The sequence below is a fragment of the Jaculus jaculus genome, chromosome 15 (assembly GCF_020740685.1).
Source record: "Jaculus jaculus isolate mJacJac1 chromosome 15, mJacJac1.mat.Y.cur, whole genome shotgun sequence".
NCBI lineage: Eukaryota > Metazoa > Chordata > Mammalia > Rodentia > Dipodidae > Jaculus > Jaculus jaculus.
Window position 1 is genome coordinate 53,708,088 of NC_059116.1, and position 18,183 is coordinate 53,726,270.

Consider the following 18,183-nt stretch of genomic DNA (forward strand, 5'->3'; position numbering starts at 1 on the left):
CCAGGGAGGTGGGCGAGTGGGAGGCGGAGCCTGCGGCGCCAGGGAGGTGCAGGCGGCGTCCGCGCGAGCTGCGCAGGCGTCGCTCGCACCTCGTTGATTAGTCAGTGGGAACGCTGCTATGGCGTTCCTCAGACCCGCAGCTCCTCCTCACGCTGCGCTTGAGGCGGACGCCAGGAGCGGGAAGAGGAGGAGGAGGCGGGCGGCGGGCCGCCGCAGCTGCAGACCCGGGGCCAGAGGAGAAGGCGGAGCGGGAGATTCCGCAGCCAGCCGGGCGGCCGCCTGTAGTCCACCCGGGGCTTGAGGGCGCGCGGGCGCTCGGCCATGGCCCGCCGTGGCAGCTGAAGCCGAGCGTCCGCAGCCTCAGCCCGCCGCGCCTCCCCCGGCTGTCCGCGGCCGCGCTGCCCCGAGCCTCTCGCGCGCCCTGGTCTCGAACGGTGGCGGCCGGCCAGGCGGCGCGCGGGTCGCGGCGGCAGCGGGGAAGATGGACCCGGGGCCCTCGCCGGGCTGCAGCCTCAAGGATGTGAAGTGGAGCACGGCGGCCGTGCCGCTCGATCTTCTGGTCAGCACTTACCGGCTACCCCAGATCGCGCGGCTGGACAGCGGTGAGTCCCGGCGGATCGAGGACGGGCGCGGGCCGCGGGCGCCCGGGCGCTCGGGAGGGAGGACCGGTGGGCAGGGGGCCACGGGCCTCTGGCCAGGGAGTTGGCCCCAGCCGCTGCCGCAGCCCTGGCGTTGCTCTCCACTCCCCCCGCGGTAGCCGCCGGGGAGGTGGCAGTCTGAGCCCTTGCGGTGTAATTGACTCAGACGTCTTCAAACTAAATCTATGTAAGGGAAACCTCTGCAGATAGTACTCTGGGATGAGACTTCCGTCCCCAGGTTCCTGCAAGGATTACTCTACGTGGAAAGCCCTGAAGAGTTATCTTAGGCAACTTTCTTAAGAAAATGAATGTGCACTGGGTGGCATCTTATGTTGGGTGCTCTTTCTCACCGACCTCCCACCTCAGCCAAGAAGCTACAGATTTCAGAGGACAAGCTCCTAGGTGACCAGTGAAAGGGATCACGTTTCTCATAAACCTTTTTTTACAGCTTGTGTGTTTAACCCAACTGAAAGTAATTTAGGCCTGTGTATAGAAATTTGTTTTTAATAGCAGAAGTGATGGTGTGTTAAAGTTAACTATTAGCTTAGCACATCTTCAGCCTGGAAAAAAAATTAAGTTACTAAAAATACATTGATTTGCAATCTGAGTTCAAAACTCAGAATTGCCTGTATTTCTGAATTTCCTGAAATGGACCACCACAAACCAGCTTAATATCCCCCCATCATGCAGTGTAACATCTGAAGACATTTGTAGATATGTAACTGGCAAGAAGTAGACACTTTTCACCTTGAGACTTGTGACTTGTGGAGTGATGACTTAGGTTGTGTTTTGTTTTCAGTATGACTTCAGTGGGTTTGTCTTCATGTGATTTCAGATTGTAGAAATAAGTCTGCCCTGCAGCAGGGAGTTCAGCCCCAGGCTGGCAGCAGACAGGCATATAGGCAGAGCCTTAGACGCAGGTAGACAGGCCAAGTCAGAACAAAACTGAGCAGAAAGATGCCATTTTTCAAGTTATAGGCACTTGCTTTACTCTGTTTTCTGGAGTAAAAATGTTGCTTTACCTGAGTTATGTAAATGTCCCAAAGAATTTTTATTCTGTTTATCTGCAGGATTAGGTTAGACATTTAAACCACTGTTTTGAAAAGTAAGTCCAGGAAAGTTCATGAAAGCTGGAAAACAATGTGGGTATGATTGCTATCCTTGTTTAGTTGATGGTGGTTGCAGTAGGCACTATAGTAACTAGTTTGTAATTAGGAATGAAGTGTGATGACAATAGTTGTTGAATCCAGGGAAGGACAAATGGTATGTGGAAGCATTTATGCTTATATATTTATTTATTTATTTGAGAGCGACAGACAGAGAGAGAAAGACGGGGAAAGAGAGAGAGAATGGGTGCACCAGGGCTTCCAGCCACTGCAAATGAACTCCAGACGCGTGAGCCCCCTTGTGCATCTGGCTAACGTGGGTCCTGGGGAAGCGAGCCTCGAACCGGGGTCCTTAGGCTTCACAGGCAAGTGCTTAACCGCTAAGCTCTCTCTCCAGCCCCATTTATATACACATCTACAGGCCAGAATCGGTTTCTATTTTCCCCTCTCTCCTCTTTTCTTCTCCTTTTCTCTCCCTCCTTCCCTCCCCATCTCTGTATGTGTATTCATTGTCTCATTTTCTTCTCCACTTTACAAAATTTATACACAATTTATATAGACATATATAGGTATATAGGCAGGTTGTGAGTCCTCACTCTTCCATTTCTAGACCTTTCCTCATTTCTGCATACTCTGACAAAACTTAGCTAGGCAAGAGACCATTGGTGCCCTTGGTATAAAAGTCATTCTGACTACATCAAACTAAAAGCTTAAAAAGGTTTCAGACATAATAGTTTTATCGTCCATTTACCTATTCCTACCATTCACAAAAAGCTCTGAATCACAGCAGTATATTCATCCCACACTTTTTTTATTTTAAATTAGGATGTGGGTTGCAAGTCTTAACATTGTCCTTTCAAACCCTGGAATGGATTTTGATCACTGTGTAATGTCAATTCTTCATTATATATTTCTCTTTTGTACTCATAGCCAAATTCTGCTGTATAACTGTATTTTACTTAACAGTCCCATCTCCTTTAAATACTTTTTAGTAACATGGATTTTCATAGTTGCATGATAATTGTATGGAAATAGCTGAACTATATTTTATGACCTATTAGTGGGCATTGACTTTTCATATTTAGTTCCCCATTGGTAGGTATTATGTTATTTTTTATATCTAGCTCCCATACATGTACAATAAATTGTTTTTATATCATCTCTTCTATTGCTGAATACTAAGTTGCTTCAACTTTTTTATGTTGTTACATTCTAGATTATTAAGTTCAAGAATAATGATCATTCCTATATACAGATTTGCTTATCTGGGTTAGAATTTATTCCTACCTTGCACATGTGAATCCTTTTTAAACTCGATTGTTTTAGTCTAAAGGCTATATTCACTTACACAAACCAAGGCATTATAGTAGTACTACTGTGCCCACATCCTTAATTATATTAGGAAGCTTTTTGATTTCTTAAATCTTTTCCAATTTGATGGGGGAACAAGTTATCTTAATACAATTTCTAAAAGCTTTAAAAGAGCCAATTATAGACTGTTTGTCTATAATCCTGTTTGTACTTTCACAATGTGCTAGGGACAGTCTCTGTTTAAAAGAGACTAGAAAGAAATTGAAAAACATGCCTCAAGTAGACATTATACCAAAAGGAAGACATTGGGTAATTTTGAGCCATCATGGAAGAATATTAAAAAATCTAAATTGGAGCCGGGCGTTTAATCCCAGCATTCAAGAGGCAGAGGTAGGAGGATCGCCATGAGTTCGAGGCCACCCTGATAATATAGAATGAATTCCAGGTCAGCCTGGGCTAGAGTGAGACACTACCTCGAAAAACCAAAAGGAAAAAAAAAAAGTAAGTTAGGGGTTGGGGAGATGGCTCAACTTATAAATGTGCTTGAAAAGTCTGCCTGCCTAGGTTCAGTTCTCCAGCATCCACATAAAGTATATTCCCAGGCCAGACTTATCTGCAGAAGCAGACACTGTCTCCAAGAAGGTGGAACACAGACAACTCTGACCTGCACGTGAGCACCTTGGCATGTGCCCCCAACATACATATAAAAGCATACAAACTGATAGCTATTGGTTGAGTGCCTTCTATGGATAGTACGTTCTCAGGTTCTGATATTTATGCTCTCATATCCTCAGCAAGCCCAGATTGGAGCTCCTGATTCAGAGAAGTTTAGTAAAGAAATCATGGCTAGTAAATGAAGGAGTACAATGGGTTTCCACTGACTTTACAGTCTCTTATCTTGGACTGTCTGGAGGACTCTTCCTCCAGAAGGAGGGTGGGATTGGAGCAGGTCTGACATATGCTCTAAATAGCCTCACTGTTTGTGAGATCTTGAGCACCAGGAAGTCAATATTTTTAAAACAGTGTAGTCATGGAATTAAGTGCTTGCATCATCCATCATATTTAGATGACTTTCTCCTTCCCAGAGGAGTGGCTGAGAAGGGGAAGAAGAGGTCACAGAATCAGAGAAAACAAATGGAGTTTGGTGGTTTAAGGTTTGAATATGTATATGAAGTTCAAAGAACTTTTTTTTTTTATTTATTTATTTGAGAGCGACAGACACAGAGAGAAAGACAGATAGAGGGAGAGAAAGAGAATGGGCGCGCCAGGGCCTCCAGCCTCTGCAAACGAACTCCAGACGCGTGCGCCCCCTTGTGCATCTGGCTAACGTGGGACTTGGGGAACCGAGCCTCGAACCGGGGTCCTTAGGCTTCACAGGCAAGCGCTTAACCGCTAAGCCATCTCTCCAGCCCCAAAGAACTTTTTTCATACATTTGCTGTTTAAAAAACATCACACAGTATGTTTCTCCAATTCTTTGCATGACACATGCCATAAGATTGTTGCATTCAATTTTACATATTCAATGCAGAAACTTATCCTAGTCTAGTAAGTGAGTGCAAGGTAATGAGCTTTCCTCCCTGAATATTGATAAGTATACAACAGTGAGCCTTCCTCCTGGGTATTGGTAAGTATATTATAGTGAGCTTCCTTCCTGAGTATTGATAAGTATACAGTAGTGAACCTCCTCCCTTGGTATTGGTAGGTGTGCGGTACTGTGCTTCCTTCCTGGGCATTGAAAAGTATATAGTAGTAAACCTTCTCCCTGGGTATTGATAAGTATACAATTGTGAGCTTCCTTTCTGGATATTGATAAATATAAAGTAGTGAACCTCCTCCCTTGATATTGGTAAGTATACAATAGTGAGTTTCCGTCCTGGATATTGATAAGTATACAGTGGTGAGCTTCTTTCCTAGGTATTGATAAGTATACAGTAGTGAGCTTCCTTTCTGGGGACTGATAAGTATACAGTCGTGAGTCTTCCTTCTTGGGGATTGAAAGTATACAGTAGTGAACATCCTCCTTTGGTACTGATAAGTATACAATAGTGAATTTCCTTTCTAGGTATTGATAAGTATACATTAGTAAACCTCCTCCCTTAGTATTGATAAGTATACAGTACTGTGCTTCCTTCCTGGGTATTGTCCCATGATTCTTTCGGGAGAACTTAAAGCACAATGGCAATTTGATGGACTAGCTCTCATTCTCCAAGTTCTAACCACAGTTCATTGATCATAGGTCAGATGCATTTTTCAAAACTTTTGTGTGTGTGTGTTTGTGTATGAGCACACCAGTGTTCCTTGCTGCTGCAGTTGAATGCCAGGTGCTTGTGTACTTTTTCTGTGTGGCCTACATAAGCACTGGGGAATTGACCTTGGACCAGCAAGCTTTGCAAGCAAGCGCCTTTAACTACTGAAACATTTTCCCAGCCCATAGATCAGATATTTTAACGGATCATCAGTTTTATAACCTGTCTACAGAATCAAGTTTGACATCATTTAGGATGAAGAGGACAGAGAGAATACTTAAACCACACTCTGCTCTTAGAGTCAATACTCAGTACTGGTTTATGGGAAGTTGCTTATTTTCTCTAGTATTATTTTATCTTGGAAGGCTGTGACATTCTAAAGCAGTGTGTTCTTAATTTCTTTTTTTTTTCTCCTGTTAGGTTCTAAAAGATTTCTATGAAGCTCTACTTTCAACACATTTTAAAATTATTTGCTAAAGCTTTTTCTTCTTGGTTTAAATGCAAAGAATGTTCAGTATATGTTTATTATTACTATTATTATTATTAACAACATATTTCTTGTAGATACATCTTGTGTTGGTACCCTCCTTTCCTTCTTCCCTGCCCCCATTCCATTGGGAAGGCTCCTCTGGGGTTGCAGGTATTCTCCATGGGATTGTGGTTTATGCACTGTGGGAGTAGCAGTAAGTTATTTTCGGGGGGGGGGGGGGGGGGAGCAAATGCCTCTGGGCATGATGTGTCAACCTGTAGCTCTTACAGTATTTCTGCCCCCTCTTCATTTTACATCACATTATAATGTGATGTAATTATAATAAATCTCCAGTAGAATATGTATTTGATTTCCAGTGTTTATTTTAAATGTTATGAATAAGTACTTGGTTAAAATTGTTTACCTTTATGCCCTTAAATTCATGTTTCTATTTGCCTTTTGTATAGCATATCCTAATGCAGTATGCTTTTATGCTTGAAAGTGCTTTATTGATTACTCTGTCATACATCCTGAAACAAAAAAAAAAAAGTATGTAAGTTGAATTTCAGCATTTTGTTAAGGAGTTTTAAATTTGAAGATTTCCAAAAAAGAATTGGGGGCTAGGGACATGGCTCAGTGATGAAGCACTTGCCTAGCATGTAGGAGGGGCCCTGGGTTCATTTGCCAAGACTATAAAACTACATAAATATAGATAAAAGCCCCCCCATTGGAAATTACCTGATGAACAGAAATAGAAGATAGTTGCACTTAATTACTGGAGACTTTCAACCTTATCATGTATCATCACTTGCTATTTCCTCCCCCCAAAAAACTGGGTTACTTACAATTATTACATAAATTACATAAATGTTAATGTTTAGTAGGTAAAGGACCATTTGGATATGGGGAATGGTGTTGAAGGAAAGCTTCCCTTTGGCATTTTGACATAATTGTGGCCATTGCAGGAGGGATGTCCTTTTGTCATAGTTATGTCTTAACGCTTTAGATAAGTATCTTTGGAATTGGAAGATCTGCAAACTGCTTGGTATAAACCAATAAAGCTGTAAAGGTGAACACCATAGGAAGTGTTAGCTTTGCTTTGAACCCAAGTTTGAAGTGCTGGTCTAGAACAGATTAAAAAACAAAGTTCAAGGCTTTGTAGACCAAAAGTAAAAGTAAGTCTAAATTAGTAGAAAATGACATGGCAATGCTAAGCAGTACTGAATAAAGAAGACAAAAACCACTATCCTCATGGAACCAGCAGTTTTGTGTATATTTGAGAATTAAATGCAACAGCATGTGTGAATTACACGTATATTGCTATATAAATATTTACAAATAGCATAGTGAAGGTTAGATGAATTCAGAGGGAAATTTCTGAATGTATTATATCACTTAAGTCATAGAACTAAATGGAATAGTAGCTTTTATTATAGTACAGATAGAGAAACTGAGACAAATGCTCTGGATTACTTCATTTATTTTCTTTTGAGTATTCTAGGCTGTTGTTCTAATAATCTTCAGGTTATAAGAAGGACTCAAGTCTTTATCAAAGAGAAAGTGTCATAAACTAACCCAGAATTGGGTTTGGAAGAGAGGAGCAGGAAGTGAGATCAGGAACTTTAAACTGAATCCAGAATCACATGTGAATCTAACCAAATGGTACCAGAGTAGTTCTTTTAGACACTTGGATCTTTGTTTTATAATTATCTTTACTGGTAATTGATTGATGGCTAGGAAAGGAGTTCCTAGTACAATGTTATACACAATGTAAACAATAAGAAAGTCTGTTTAATATTTTGTCCTAAACTATATACTTATACTAGTTCTCACCTATTCTGACTGTTGGTCATATCTAAAAATGAAGAAAACAGCATAAGAGAGGATGTTATAATGGGCTGTGGATGGCAATAAGCATCCAGATCCATGAGACAAAATTAGATGCTCCTTCAATATCTATTTTTCATGTATTATATCTGTTTTGAAAGTATTACATGAAATGTGTTTTCACAGTGGCAGTAAAACTCTGGAAAACTGTTTGGACCATTGTGATTCTCTACATCTTACTTAAAAAGAGGGTTTTTTTTTTTTTTATCTGTTTTGCTTATTGGCAGCTGTATGGAAATAATCAAGTTCTTGTCAACCAGCTTGTAAACTCATTTATTTTTGTTTGAGATTCCTGGGGTATCTGTCTTTTCACTTACTAAACTATAGTTACAGGAAGACTCAGGAAACTCTGCTCTGGTCCTAGTGAGACTATCAATCTTAAGAATACCAGCTGTTGTATACATAATGAAAAATAACTGGCTCTTGTATTATTTTTGTCATACTTGAAAAAGGTGCAAAATATCTGCTAACATGTTTTAAAATTCATGAGATTCCTTCCCAAGACATTCCTACATGAAAAGTCTGCTCCACTCCCCTGTCCTACATCTACTCCTAATCCCACAAGGATGTTTGCTTAAATTTCACGTTAAAGATATCTAAAATTATTTGTACTGTCTCTCAGCCCTCAGCACACAGCCTGGTATATAAGAGACATTCAGCAACATTCAGCATCATTTAGATGCACAAATCTCAGTATTAGTACAGTATGACCAATAAATATGTATTATTAGAGCTGCCAGCTCTGCAGGTCTGAAATAGAATTTCAGCTTTGTTTCATTTGAAAGTAGGCATATTCTTCATAAAAATAAGGCTATTTCAACATAAATGTTAAGTATGAGGGTTAAGAGAAAAAAGTGTTCAAGAGGAAAGTCAGATGCACCACAGAGCATGAGCATGGACTTCTTGGAAAGATCATGAGACAGACATATTCTTAAATTGAAAAATTAAAAGCAGCATGTTAAGCAGGCCTAATACTAGTAAAAGGAAAAATAAACACTCAAACCAAAATGATTTATAAGCTAATTATTCATGTGACTGTTAGTTGTCAATGTCTTAACTAAGCTATACAACTTATTTTCAGATTCACTTTGTGTGTGTGTGTGCGTGTGTGCGTGCATGTGTATGTGTATGTGTATGTTCAAGCGTGTACAGGTACACTTGTGTGTATGCCTTCATATGTAGGCTAAAGGACAACCTTGGATGTTGTCATTTTCAGGAATGCCATCTAATTCTTTTGAGAGCAGGTCTCTCTCTGTCCTGGAGGTCCCCAATTAGGCTAGACTGACTGGCCAGCAAGCAGCAAGGATCCTCCTGTCTGCCTCTCCACCATACTCATTTTTACATGGGCCTGGGGATTGAACTCAGGTTCTCATGCTTGCAAGTCAAACTCTTGACCAACTGAGCTATCCCCTCAGCTCCAGATACTTTTACTTTTTACTGGATAAATAGATCAGTATAAGCCAGGCATGGTGTTTCATGCCTTTAATCCCAGCACTGTGGAGGCTGAGAGGTAGGAAGACTGATCTCCGTAAGTTGAAGGTCTGGGCTACAGAATGAGTTCTAGGTTATCCGAGGCTAGAGTGAGACCCTCTCCTACCCCTCCAAAAAGATCACTGATAAGCTGAAATTGGACTCTCTTTTTTTTTTTTTTCACATATTGCATGTTGCCATGTCACTTAATTTTTAATCTTTGCTATCATGCTGTTTCAATGATTCCTGAGAATACCCATTAGAATGCTATAAATCTTTGAAACTAGTCACTTAATTCAAGAAAGAAAGTCCTGATTGGATAGTTAAAATAACTGTTAAACTACATGAGGACTGGATGTGGTGGTGCATACCTTTTTTTAAAAAACTTTTTTGTTGTTTTTTATTCTTACTTATTTGAGTGCGACAGAGCGAGAAAGAGGCAGAGAGAGAGAGAGAGAGAGAGAGAGGAGAGAGAGACAGAATGGACGCACCAGGGCCTGTAGCCACTGAAAACAAACTCCAGATGCGTGTGCCCCCTTGTGCATCTGGCTAACATGGGTCCTGGGGAATCAAGCCTCTAACCGGGGTCCTTAAGCTTCATAGGCAAGCGCTTAACCGCTAAGCCATCTCTCCAGCCCAGTGCATACCTTTAATAATCCCAGCACCCTGGAGGCAAAGGTAGGAGGATCACCATGAGTTTAAGCCACCCTAGTACTACAGAGTGAATTCCAGGTCAGTCTGGGCTAGAGTGAGAACCTACGTTGAAAAAATGGAAGAAGAAGAAAAAGTACATGTGGTCTCATCTGTGGACACACCAGTGGTTTTACTTCTAAGCCAAGCAAGACACTTGGTTCAAATAGTGTTACAACAGTATACCTGCAAATTTGGTAGAGTTGCCCTAGAATAGCCCCAAGACAGATTTGAAACCATAGCATCTAAATCCCAGACAGTGAATTCCTTTTTATGCCCCTGAAGGAGTGTGACATCATGGTAAAGGAGGAAACAACAACCCTCCCAATTTCTTCCAGTTCTGAGGATGAATAAATAACATTGCAATGACAGGGCAAGTTATTTTAAGTGGTTCTTCTAATTGTTAGTCCAGATTGAAGTATTTAAATACTACTTTGACTTTAATGGTTGTTTAATAAATACCAAGTTTCTGAATTTAAAATGCAATATAAATTCTTTATAGTTAATGACAATATTTGTTATTTTGAGTAATATTGAACATGTATGGTAGGCTGTTATGATTGGGTGTGGTTATAGGGCAGAGGGAGGTATAATTGTGAGAAGTACTTATGTATTTATTCCTGGGAATATTCAGAATAAGTCACGTCTGTTGGTTTTTCCTTAGCTCAGTAGAGAAAAATTTACTTGGCCAGAAACTTTAAAAAAAAAAAAAAGAAGTGATAGTTTCCTCAATACAAGACTTTACGAGGTTGGAGATGAGCCCTTTTCCTACCAGAGAAGTAAATTTTAATGTCTCAAAATAATAGAAAAATGTAGATGTTTCATAGCTGCTTAATTAATTAATTAATTAATTTAATGTGTGTGCACACACTTGGGCGCATGTGTGCGCACGTGTGCGTGTGTGCACGGGTATGCCAAGGCAGGGTCTTCTTGCCACTACAAATGAAAGCCTGACCAACTTTATGTGGATGGCTAGGAATTGAACCCATGCTGACAGGCTTTGCAAGCAAGTGTCATGTGGCTTTAACAGCTGACCTGTTTCCCAGGTCCCTAACTGTAATTTTCAATCTCAGAGTCACTTCATGATTTTAGATGGCTGCTGGAGTCTTAGCTATCATGTTTGCATCACCTATCTTCCCTTAGTTCCACACATTGCACTCCCATCTCATTGGTCAGACTGAGCACTTCAGCATGGGAGTACCAGAAGGCAGGGAGCTAAAGTCTAACTTGTCATAATGCTCAGGAATTCTTATGATAAGAGATTGGACACTGAATATTATGAGCTATGCATTGGACCCTAGCTCCTTGTATGTTGGTTTGTTTTGGGGAGGTGCTAGGGATCACTCTAACTCCGAGCTATATCGAAAATGCTTTATTAAAAACTAAGCCCTGAAATGTTATGTGTTCGTAAGCAATTGTTATTTTAAAGACCACCTTGCTTCATTTTGTGTTTTTTTTTTTCCCCTTGGCTTGCATACTTTTACATCTTGTATTTTTTTCTTTCTAACTTGATATGCTCATGGGAATAGCTATGCAATTCTTGAAAGGTGCTTCTTCCCTGTTCTGTTCCATTCTTTTTGTCAGTCATATGTGATGATTGTATTTAAAGCAATATTTTCTTATTTTATCATTATAGGAAATTGGAAAATATATTTATTTATTCAAGAGAGAAAGAAGAGAATAGGCATGCAAGGGCCTCTTGCCTCTGCTGATGAACTCCAGACTTTGTGTGTATGGCTTTATGTGTTGATACTAGGGAAGTAAAATCCAGGCTGACAGGCCTTTCAAGCAAGCACCTTTAACCACTGAGACATCTCCTCAGCCCCAGGATATTGGATTTAAATATATTATGATAACTGTTGTATTGTCTGATTCTCTGAAAGAAAGAATCCCTTTCCATTAAATAAAGTGAACCCATGTAGTATGTTCATAACTACAAATTTGGTTTGAATTGTGGAGCATTTCCTATAGGTATTTGTTGTTGAGAAATTCCTATGGCTTGCATGAAATTAAGGTGACAAGTTAATTTTATCACTATCTGGCTTTAAGGGCAATGAATAAAACTGACAGTTTGTAAAAATAGTATCCTGGGCTGAGAAGATGGTACAGTGGTTAAGAGCACTTCCTATGTAAACATGAGGGCTGAGGAGACCTTAGAGACCACTAGAGTGGAATACCCAGGACTCACATAAACAACTGGACATAGCCACAGACATCTATTACTCCATTCTTATAGGGGATCCGAAACCCAAGATAAAAAGACTTGGCAAGTTCTGGCATTCCAGCTCACATAAGAATGGGTAGAAAAGCAGGACCCCTGATCTTCTGCTCTGGCCACTGCAGGCAAGCTCACCCACCGCAGGCAAGAGCATGGGGTGCCACATGGGCACATACATATGAACATACCACATATACACCAGCACTCACCATATTACACACACATACACAAGCCAAAAAATTGGTATCTGTTTTTATGTTTAATTCATAATACCCTTTAAGTGGTGTTTGGGATAGTTAGATGAGACCTACTGTAGCAACTCAAGAGTCTGTTGAAGTTACAAATCTGAGTTCTGATACTGGAGGGTAAATCATAGAAATTCACAAAGTATGTTGAGGCAGAGAGTAAATGTGATACTTCAAATGTCATTTTACTTTTGTTGAACATCTGTGCCAATGTTGATTTCACTGTGATGTCTACAAAAAAGGGAGACAGAAGAGCTCTGTTTGGTTCTATGTATAAAGCCAGTGATTGACAAAAGAGAAAATATATTTCCTAAGGATGCCCCAAGTATTCCTCTTAATCAGTATGTTGAGGAGCTAGTTGCTAAAAATGAAGTGTAAGGTAATGGTAAGAGAATCCTTCATTGCTGAAGAAGCCTCACATTCACTGCTTTATAGATGGGGCAACTTGTGAATTGTGCTGTCTAATTTCTGTCTTTCTCTTTCCCTTTCTTGTATCTCTCTTTCTGTCTTTTTTTTGGACTCAAGGGGAAGATAGCAATCTGAGGTGACTCTGGACATTTGAATGCAATATGATACCAGAGGGGAGTTTCAGGCTAAGCGGAGCCTCTAGAAGGGAGAAGGAAGAACGTGTATGCACTGGCACTTGTAGTCTACCTTATTTTATTAATTGTAACAATGAAACATCATTCCTTCAACTAGGAGAATAATATATTCACTATGAATAATCTGAAAACAGTATTTAAACATGAAAGTAATCTGCGGTTCCACCACTCTGAGTTAACCACTGCCTAGCGTTTTGAAGGGTTCTGTGTTCAGATACACACGCATGTACACATTGCATAAATCAAACATATTAGCAACTTTAAGTTTATTCCTTTACATTCACCTTCCCACTCTTGCAACTTTGCCTACCCATATCATCCACTTCATTTTTGCTCTATACTCATACAAGCATTTACATGTGCATGCATTATACAGAATCCTGTCATTGTTTAATACAAGTTGGATTCTGTTACCAACATAATTTGGCCTCTTGTGTCCTTAATACCACCAAAACATTATAGGCCGTTGCTGGGGCCCTTGGCTTCCTACGAGGAGCAGATGATAAGACCATATTGCTAAAGACTCCACATACTTGGGCTGCAAAGTAACTGAGAAATCCTGCTGGAGCTGAGCTGCAAACCTCCTCCATGTAGACCAGCTGACAGAAAGCTGGAAAAAGCTATGCTGCATGCAGTTCAGTGGGAGAGAGAAATCACCAGTGAAGATATTTAACAGTGGACACTGCAAGCCTTAAATTTGGCCAGCTAGGCCAAATAAGCCAACGAGTACAGTAGTGGCATGTCAAATTGAACTGGAGGCTTGCTCCATGGGATGGAATACATACATCCCTGATACTTAAAACCTACAACAGGGTAGTTATGAGCACTAGGGGTGTAATGTCTGCTGGTGTTTGGATAAATACATATACTAGGCTCACCAAACTGCCTGGTAAGCACTTCTCTTAATGTTCATACCCATATATTAATGCTACTCTCACCTTTGGTTAGAGAAGCTTCTATTTTCAGATGGCAGTGACCTTGGGATGACTTAGAAGGCATCATGGTGCTGTGAGGAAGTGACAGAGGAGTGCTGAGCACTGAAATATCTCTTCACACCTTCCAAGGCTCAGGGTTCTTTGGGGAAGAGGTAGCAGAAAGAATGTAAGAGCCAAAGGAAGGATAGGGCTCCTTACAGTGTGCTCTTCCAGACACAGAATGGCCTGTATATCCATGTTCTCACAGTGCCTGACACTACCTACACAAGACCATCATAACAGGAAGAAAAGACCATGACATCAAAATAAAAGGCTGATTGAGAGGAGGATGGGGATATGATGGAGATAAGAGTTTCAAAGGGGAAAGTGGGGGGAGGGAGGGAATTGCCATGGAATATAATTTACAATTATGGAAGTTGTTAATAAAAATTAAATTAATAAATAATTATAAAAAGTTACTGTTTTTTTGTCTGCTGGGTGTGGCCCAGTTTAGCCAGCCCCTGAGCTTCCTGATTGTTGGGATCACAGATGCATATACTGTTTTGTATCTGGCTTTCCGTGAGTGCTAGGTAATCAAACTGGGGCCGCCAAGCTTGCAAACAAGTATGTTTAACTGCTGAGCCATCCCCCAAGCTATATATGTATGTATATGTGTGTATACACACATGTATATGTGTGTATGTATACACACATACATACATACACACATATTGTTCTGTATCATTTTGGTAGACCATTTAGAGGAAAAGACTGCAGTGAAAATGACACTATTTGGAAGACATATGTTTATATAATCAAGAAGAAAGATGGCTTCTAGCCAGAACCAAATATATGAGAGAATGGAGAAGATGAACAGTAATGCCAAGTATTTACAGTTGAATTTTTAGAACTAACTGGATGTGTGATATGAGGAAGAAGGAAGCAACTAGTCCTGCAGTTACTAGCTTAGTGCTGATGCCCTTATCAGACAAGAATGCACATGGAAAAGCAGGTTACAGTGAGTGTGTTGTCAGCCAGGTTATTAGTCCCAAGTATGTGGGACAAGCCAGGGTTGGTGGGAAGAATGACTTCAAACTGTCAGCAGAGGTTAGGCTGGTCTTCAGGGTCGTGATAATGCATGTGCCTAGCATGTACAAGTCTTTAATTTGATCTCCAGCACTGCAAATAAATTGAGAAAACAAAACTGGGGGGGCAAAGCACAGGTTTATTGCTTATTTGTGTTGTGTTTATCATGAGTTCGCTGCTTAGTGCCTCCTTCTTTCCTTCTTCCTCCTGGTGGTCCCAAGGTCTGAAGTTTCCCATAATTGTGTGTCCATGTTGTTGAGGAAAGGGGTAGTAGGCACATCATACACCAACTCCTTAAAACTTCTGCCCAGAAGTATTGGACCACACATCCCTCTTACATGTCACATCGTAAGTGGTGGGGAGCTCTCTGGCCACATCTTTCAAGAGGGTAGAGTTGTACAATCTTTCCTTATGTTAAGAATATAACACCATTGACTGTTCCAGGAGAGAGGTGTGGAAGAGCACCATGATAAATTGTGCATTTGTCGAGGTATTTAAAGGAAGTCTGTTCAGGAGTTGGAAATTTTGCATTGTCAGAGAATTCAGGGTGAGAGAAACTTGAATACTTGAATGCATTGGTCATAAGTTGAGAAACATTGATCCGCTGAGAATAGAGCCACTGTGGATGATGGTTACAAGATCAAGGTTAGCAAATTTTGCAAACACAAAAATTGGAACCCCCAAGCCATATGTTTTGTGTAGCAGCTAGTTACGAGTTTTCAATTTGATCAAATGGTTGCCATTGGGGCTGAGTGAATCACTAAAGCTGAATGTGGCCTTTGTAGACTCCAAAATTGCTGACTTGCATTTTATAGTTTAAAAGGTTCCTTTAGATTTTGCAGCAAGATTTCAGCCAATTTCTAGCCCAGCAGGAAAAATAGTGCATTGCAAAGAGTAGCTACTGTGTTTGGAATAGAAGACCAGTTATACGTTTATACCATGGTTGCTGTGTACTCAAAAAAATTACAATGCCTTAATTTTTTTTTTTGGTCTCTGTCTCAGACAGCAAGATAGGCCTTAGCCTTATTATTATATTATTACAGCAAGGCTAAGCCTATCTTGCTGTCAGAATGTTCTTATTATAGCTTTAATTTCTGGCAAGTAGAGGTAGTTAATAGCAGTTTTCCTCCACTGGCTACTATACAGACCCAAGAAGACTTGTTTTTCAGTTCTCTTGAAAGGTTCTTAGACTTTTTCTGGACTGACCTTCATAAAGGTCTACACCAAAATTACCCACTTTTTAAACTTTCATGTGAACATATGTAATTAGTCTTAACTCCTTTCTTCATTATTGTGTATCTGTCGGGAAAATGAAAAAACAAATATGGCTCACAGTGCCTACCACCATCTTTTTTGAGACAGTGTAAGCATGTATCCAGACTGGTCTCAAGATTGCTGTGTAGCAGGGGATGACCTTGACTTCTGTTTCTCCTGTCTCTCCTAGGCGGTGGGATTACAGACAGACATACTTGGTCTGTGTAGTGAAACACTGTAATAACAGTGAAGGTAAAATGATAATTTCAGTCTTCATGGTTGGAGAAAACTATGATTCATTGCATTTCTACAGCACTGTAGTATGAGTGATTTATAAAATTTAAATAGGAAGCTAGCTTTTACCATTTTGAACACTGGCACATAAAACTGAATAGCAACTGTTACATAGTTTCCAGACAAGCTAAGGCTTTGGTGTTTACTCTTGTGTAGTAATTATAGCTCCTGTTCACGGAGACCTAATTATGGTGCTGACTATTGTTCAGCAGTTTATATACACGATGTCAGGTACTTCTCACAATAATCCTGACTTAAAGAATAATTTGCATAAGGTCATGTGCATGAGAAGTGGAGAAGACAGTAGCTGGAGGTACTTTTAGATCCCAAACTTTTCACTTCCCCATGCCTCTGTTTTTTCTCCAATCATGCTATACTTTACAAAAGGAGAGTCTGTTATTGATCATTTTTTATTAAAATTGAACCTCTAAGACAGCGGTACCAAAGATAGGTCTGATGTTACTAGTTGCTGTAAAGAGAACCACAGGGTCCCATAGAACCCTTTCTAGAGGTCAGGAACTAAAGTGAACAGTGAGGGTTCCAGTGTTTGAAATATATGTCTTCTATTCCATCTTCCCCAAGAAAAAGGGGTATGAGATGACATGTAACAGCAAAAGTTTTCAATTTTCTTCCATTGCTTTTAAAATACATGCTCGGGCTGGAGAGATGGCGTAGTGGTTAAGCGCTTGCCTGTGAAGCCTAAGGACCCCGGTTCGAGGCTCGGTTGCCCAGGTCCCACGTTAGCCAGATGCACAAGGGGGTGCACGCGTCTGGAGTTCGTTTGCAGAGGCTGGAAGCCCTGGCGCGCCCATTCTCTCTCTCTCCCTCTATATGTCTTTCTCTCTGTGTCTGTTGCTCTCAAATAAATAAATAAAAAATAGACAAAAAAAGTTTTAAAATACATGCTCCCAAATTATCTCAATGGTTTAATATATATCATATCTGTTATACATAGAATACACAATTTCTACACATAAACTCATATGTATAGTGATGTCTTTTACTTATCTTGAGATGGGATTTGAAGAAATCCTAGTGAATCTGAGCTTCTGGTGTTCATCTGTCACAGACTGTACTGTAGTCAGATCCTTACCCTGAACTGAGGGGCCAGGTATTGAAAAAGCAAGAGCAAATACCACAGAAACCAAGCAGAGCAGGCTAGTACCATGAGAAGTGACATGGATATAAGAGATACAATCAGACATGATCACACCTTACTCTAGCATCAGTATCTTCCCTATCCCCAAAAATATCTGTACCAGACTCACTTTACATGGTTTATTGGTTACAACTTTAGTGGTGATTCTTGCCCATCTTTTTAGAGTTCTGATGAAAGTTGCAGATGGACATAGTGTACACTGCATTTTTCCTGTGATTTCAAGGTGTTCCTGAACAAGCCCCACCCCTTCTTGAAGCCAAGGACTCAGACCCTGGGTAGAGGCTGTGTGGGACATGGGACACTATCTCACCAGGAGGCAAGTTGTCATGCAGCAGATGTGATTAAGAATGGAAAGACACAGTCCATTTATTTTAATTTTGCATTAAAATCTTCAGTATATTGGACATCATTAAACAAGTAGTGATTTTATTTGTTGTGTGTATGTGTGGGGGGTTGTTAGCAGTTCACTTCCATAAGATGTGATAGAGAAAGCTTTTCAAAATTGGAAATATGTGTTACCACCAAGTAACACAAATGTGATCTCACATCACTTGCTGAAGTTGGCACCTGTGGCCTTGGTCTGATTCTGGCCT

At 40.5% G+C, this 18,183-nt stretch overlaps 1 protein-coding gene across 1 annotated transcript in view; it reads left to right on the forward strand.

Moving 5' to 3' along the window:
• Positions 1-457: 457 nt before the first annotated feature.
• Positions 458-18,183, forward strand: part of Garem1 (GRB2 associated regulator of MAPK1 subtype 1) — a 238,859-nt gene continuing 221,133 nt past the window's right edge. Inside the window, exon 1 of the mRNA XM_004666756.3 lies at positions 458-602. Within this exon, the coding sequence (XP_004666813.1) occupies positions 482-602 (121 nt within the window). The 5' untranslated portion in view covers positions 458-481. The remainder of the gene's footprint in view (positions 603-18,183) is intronic.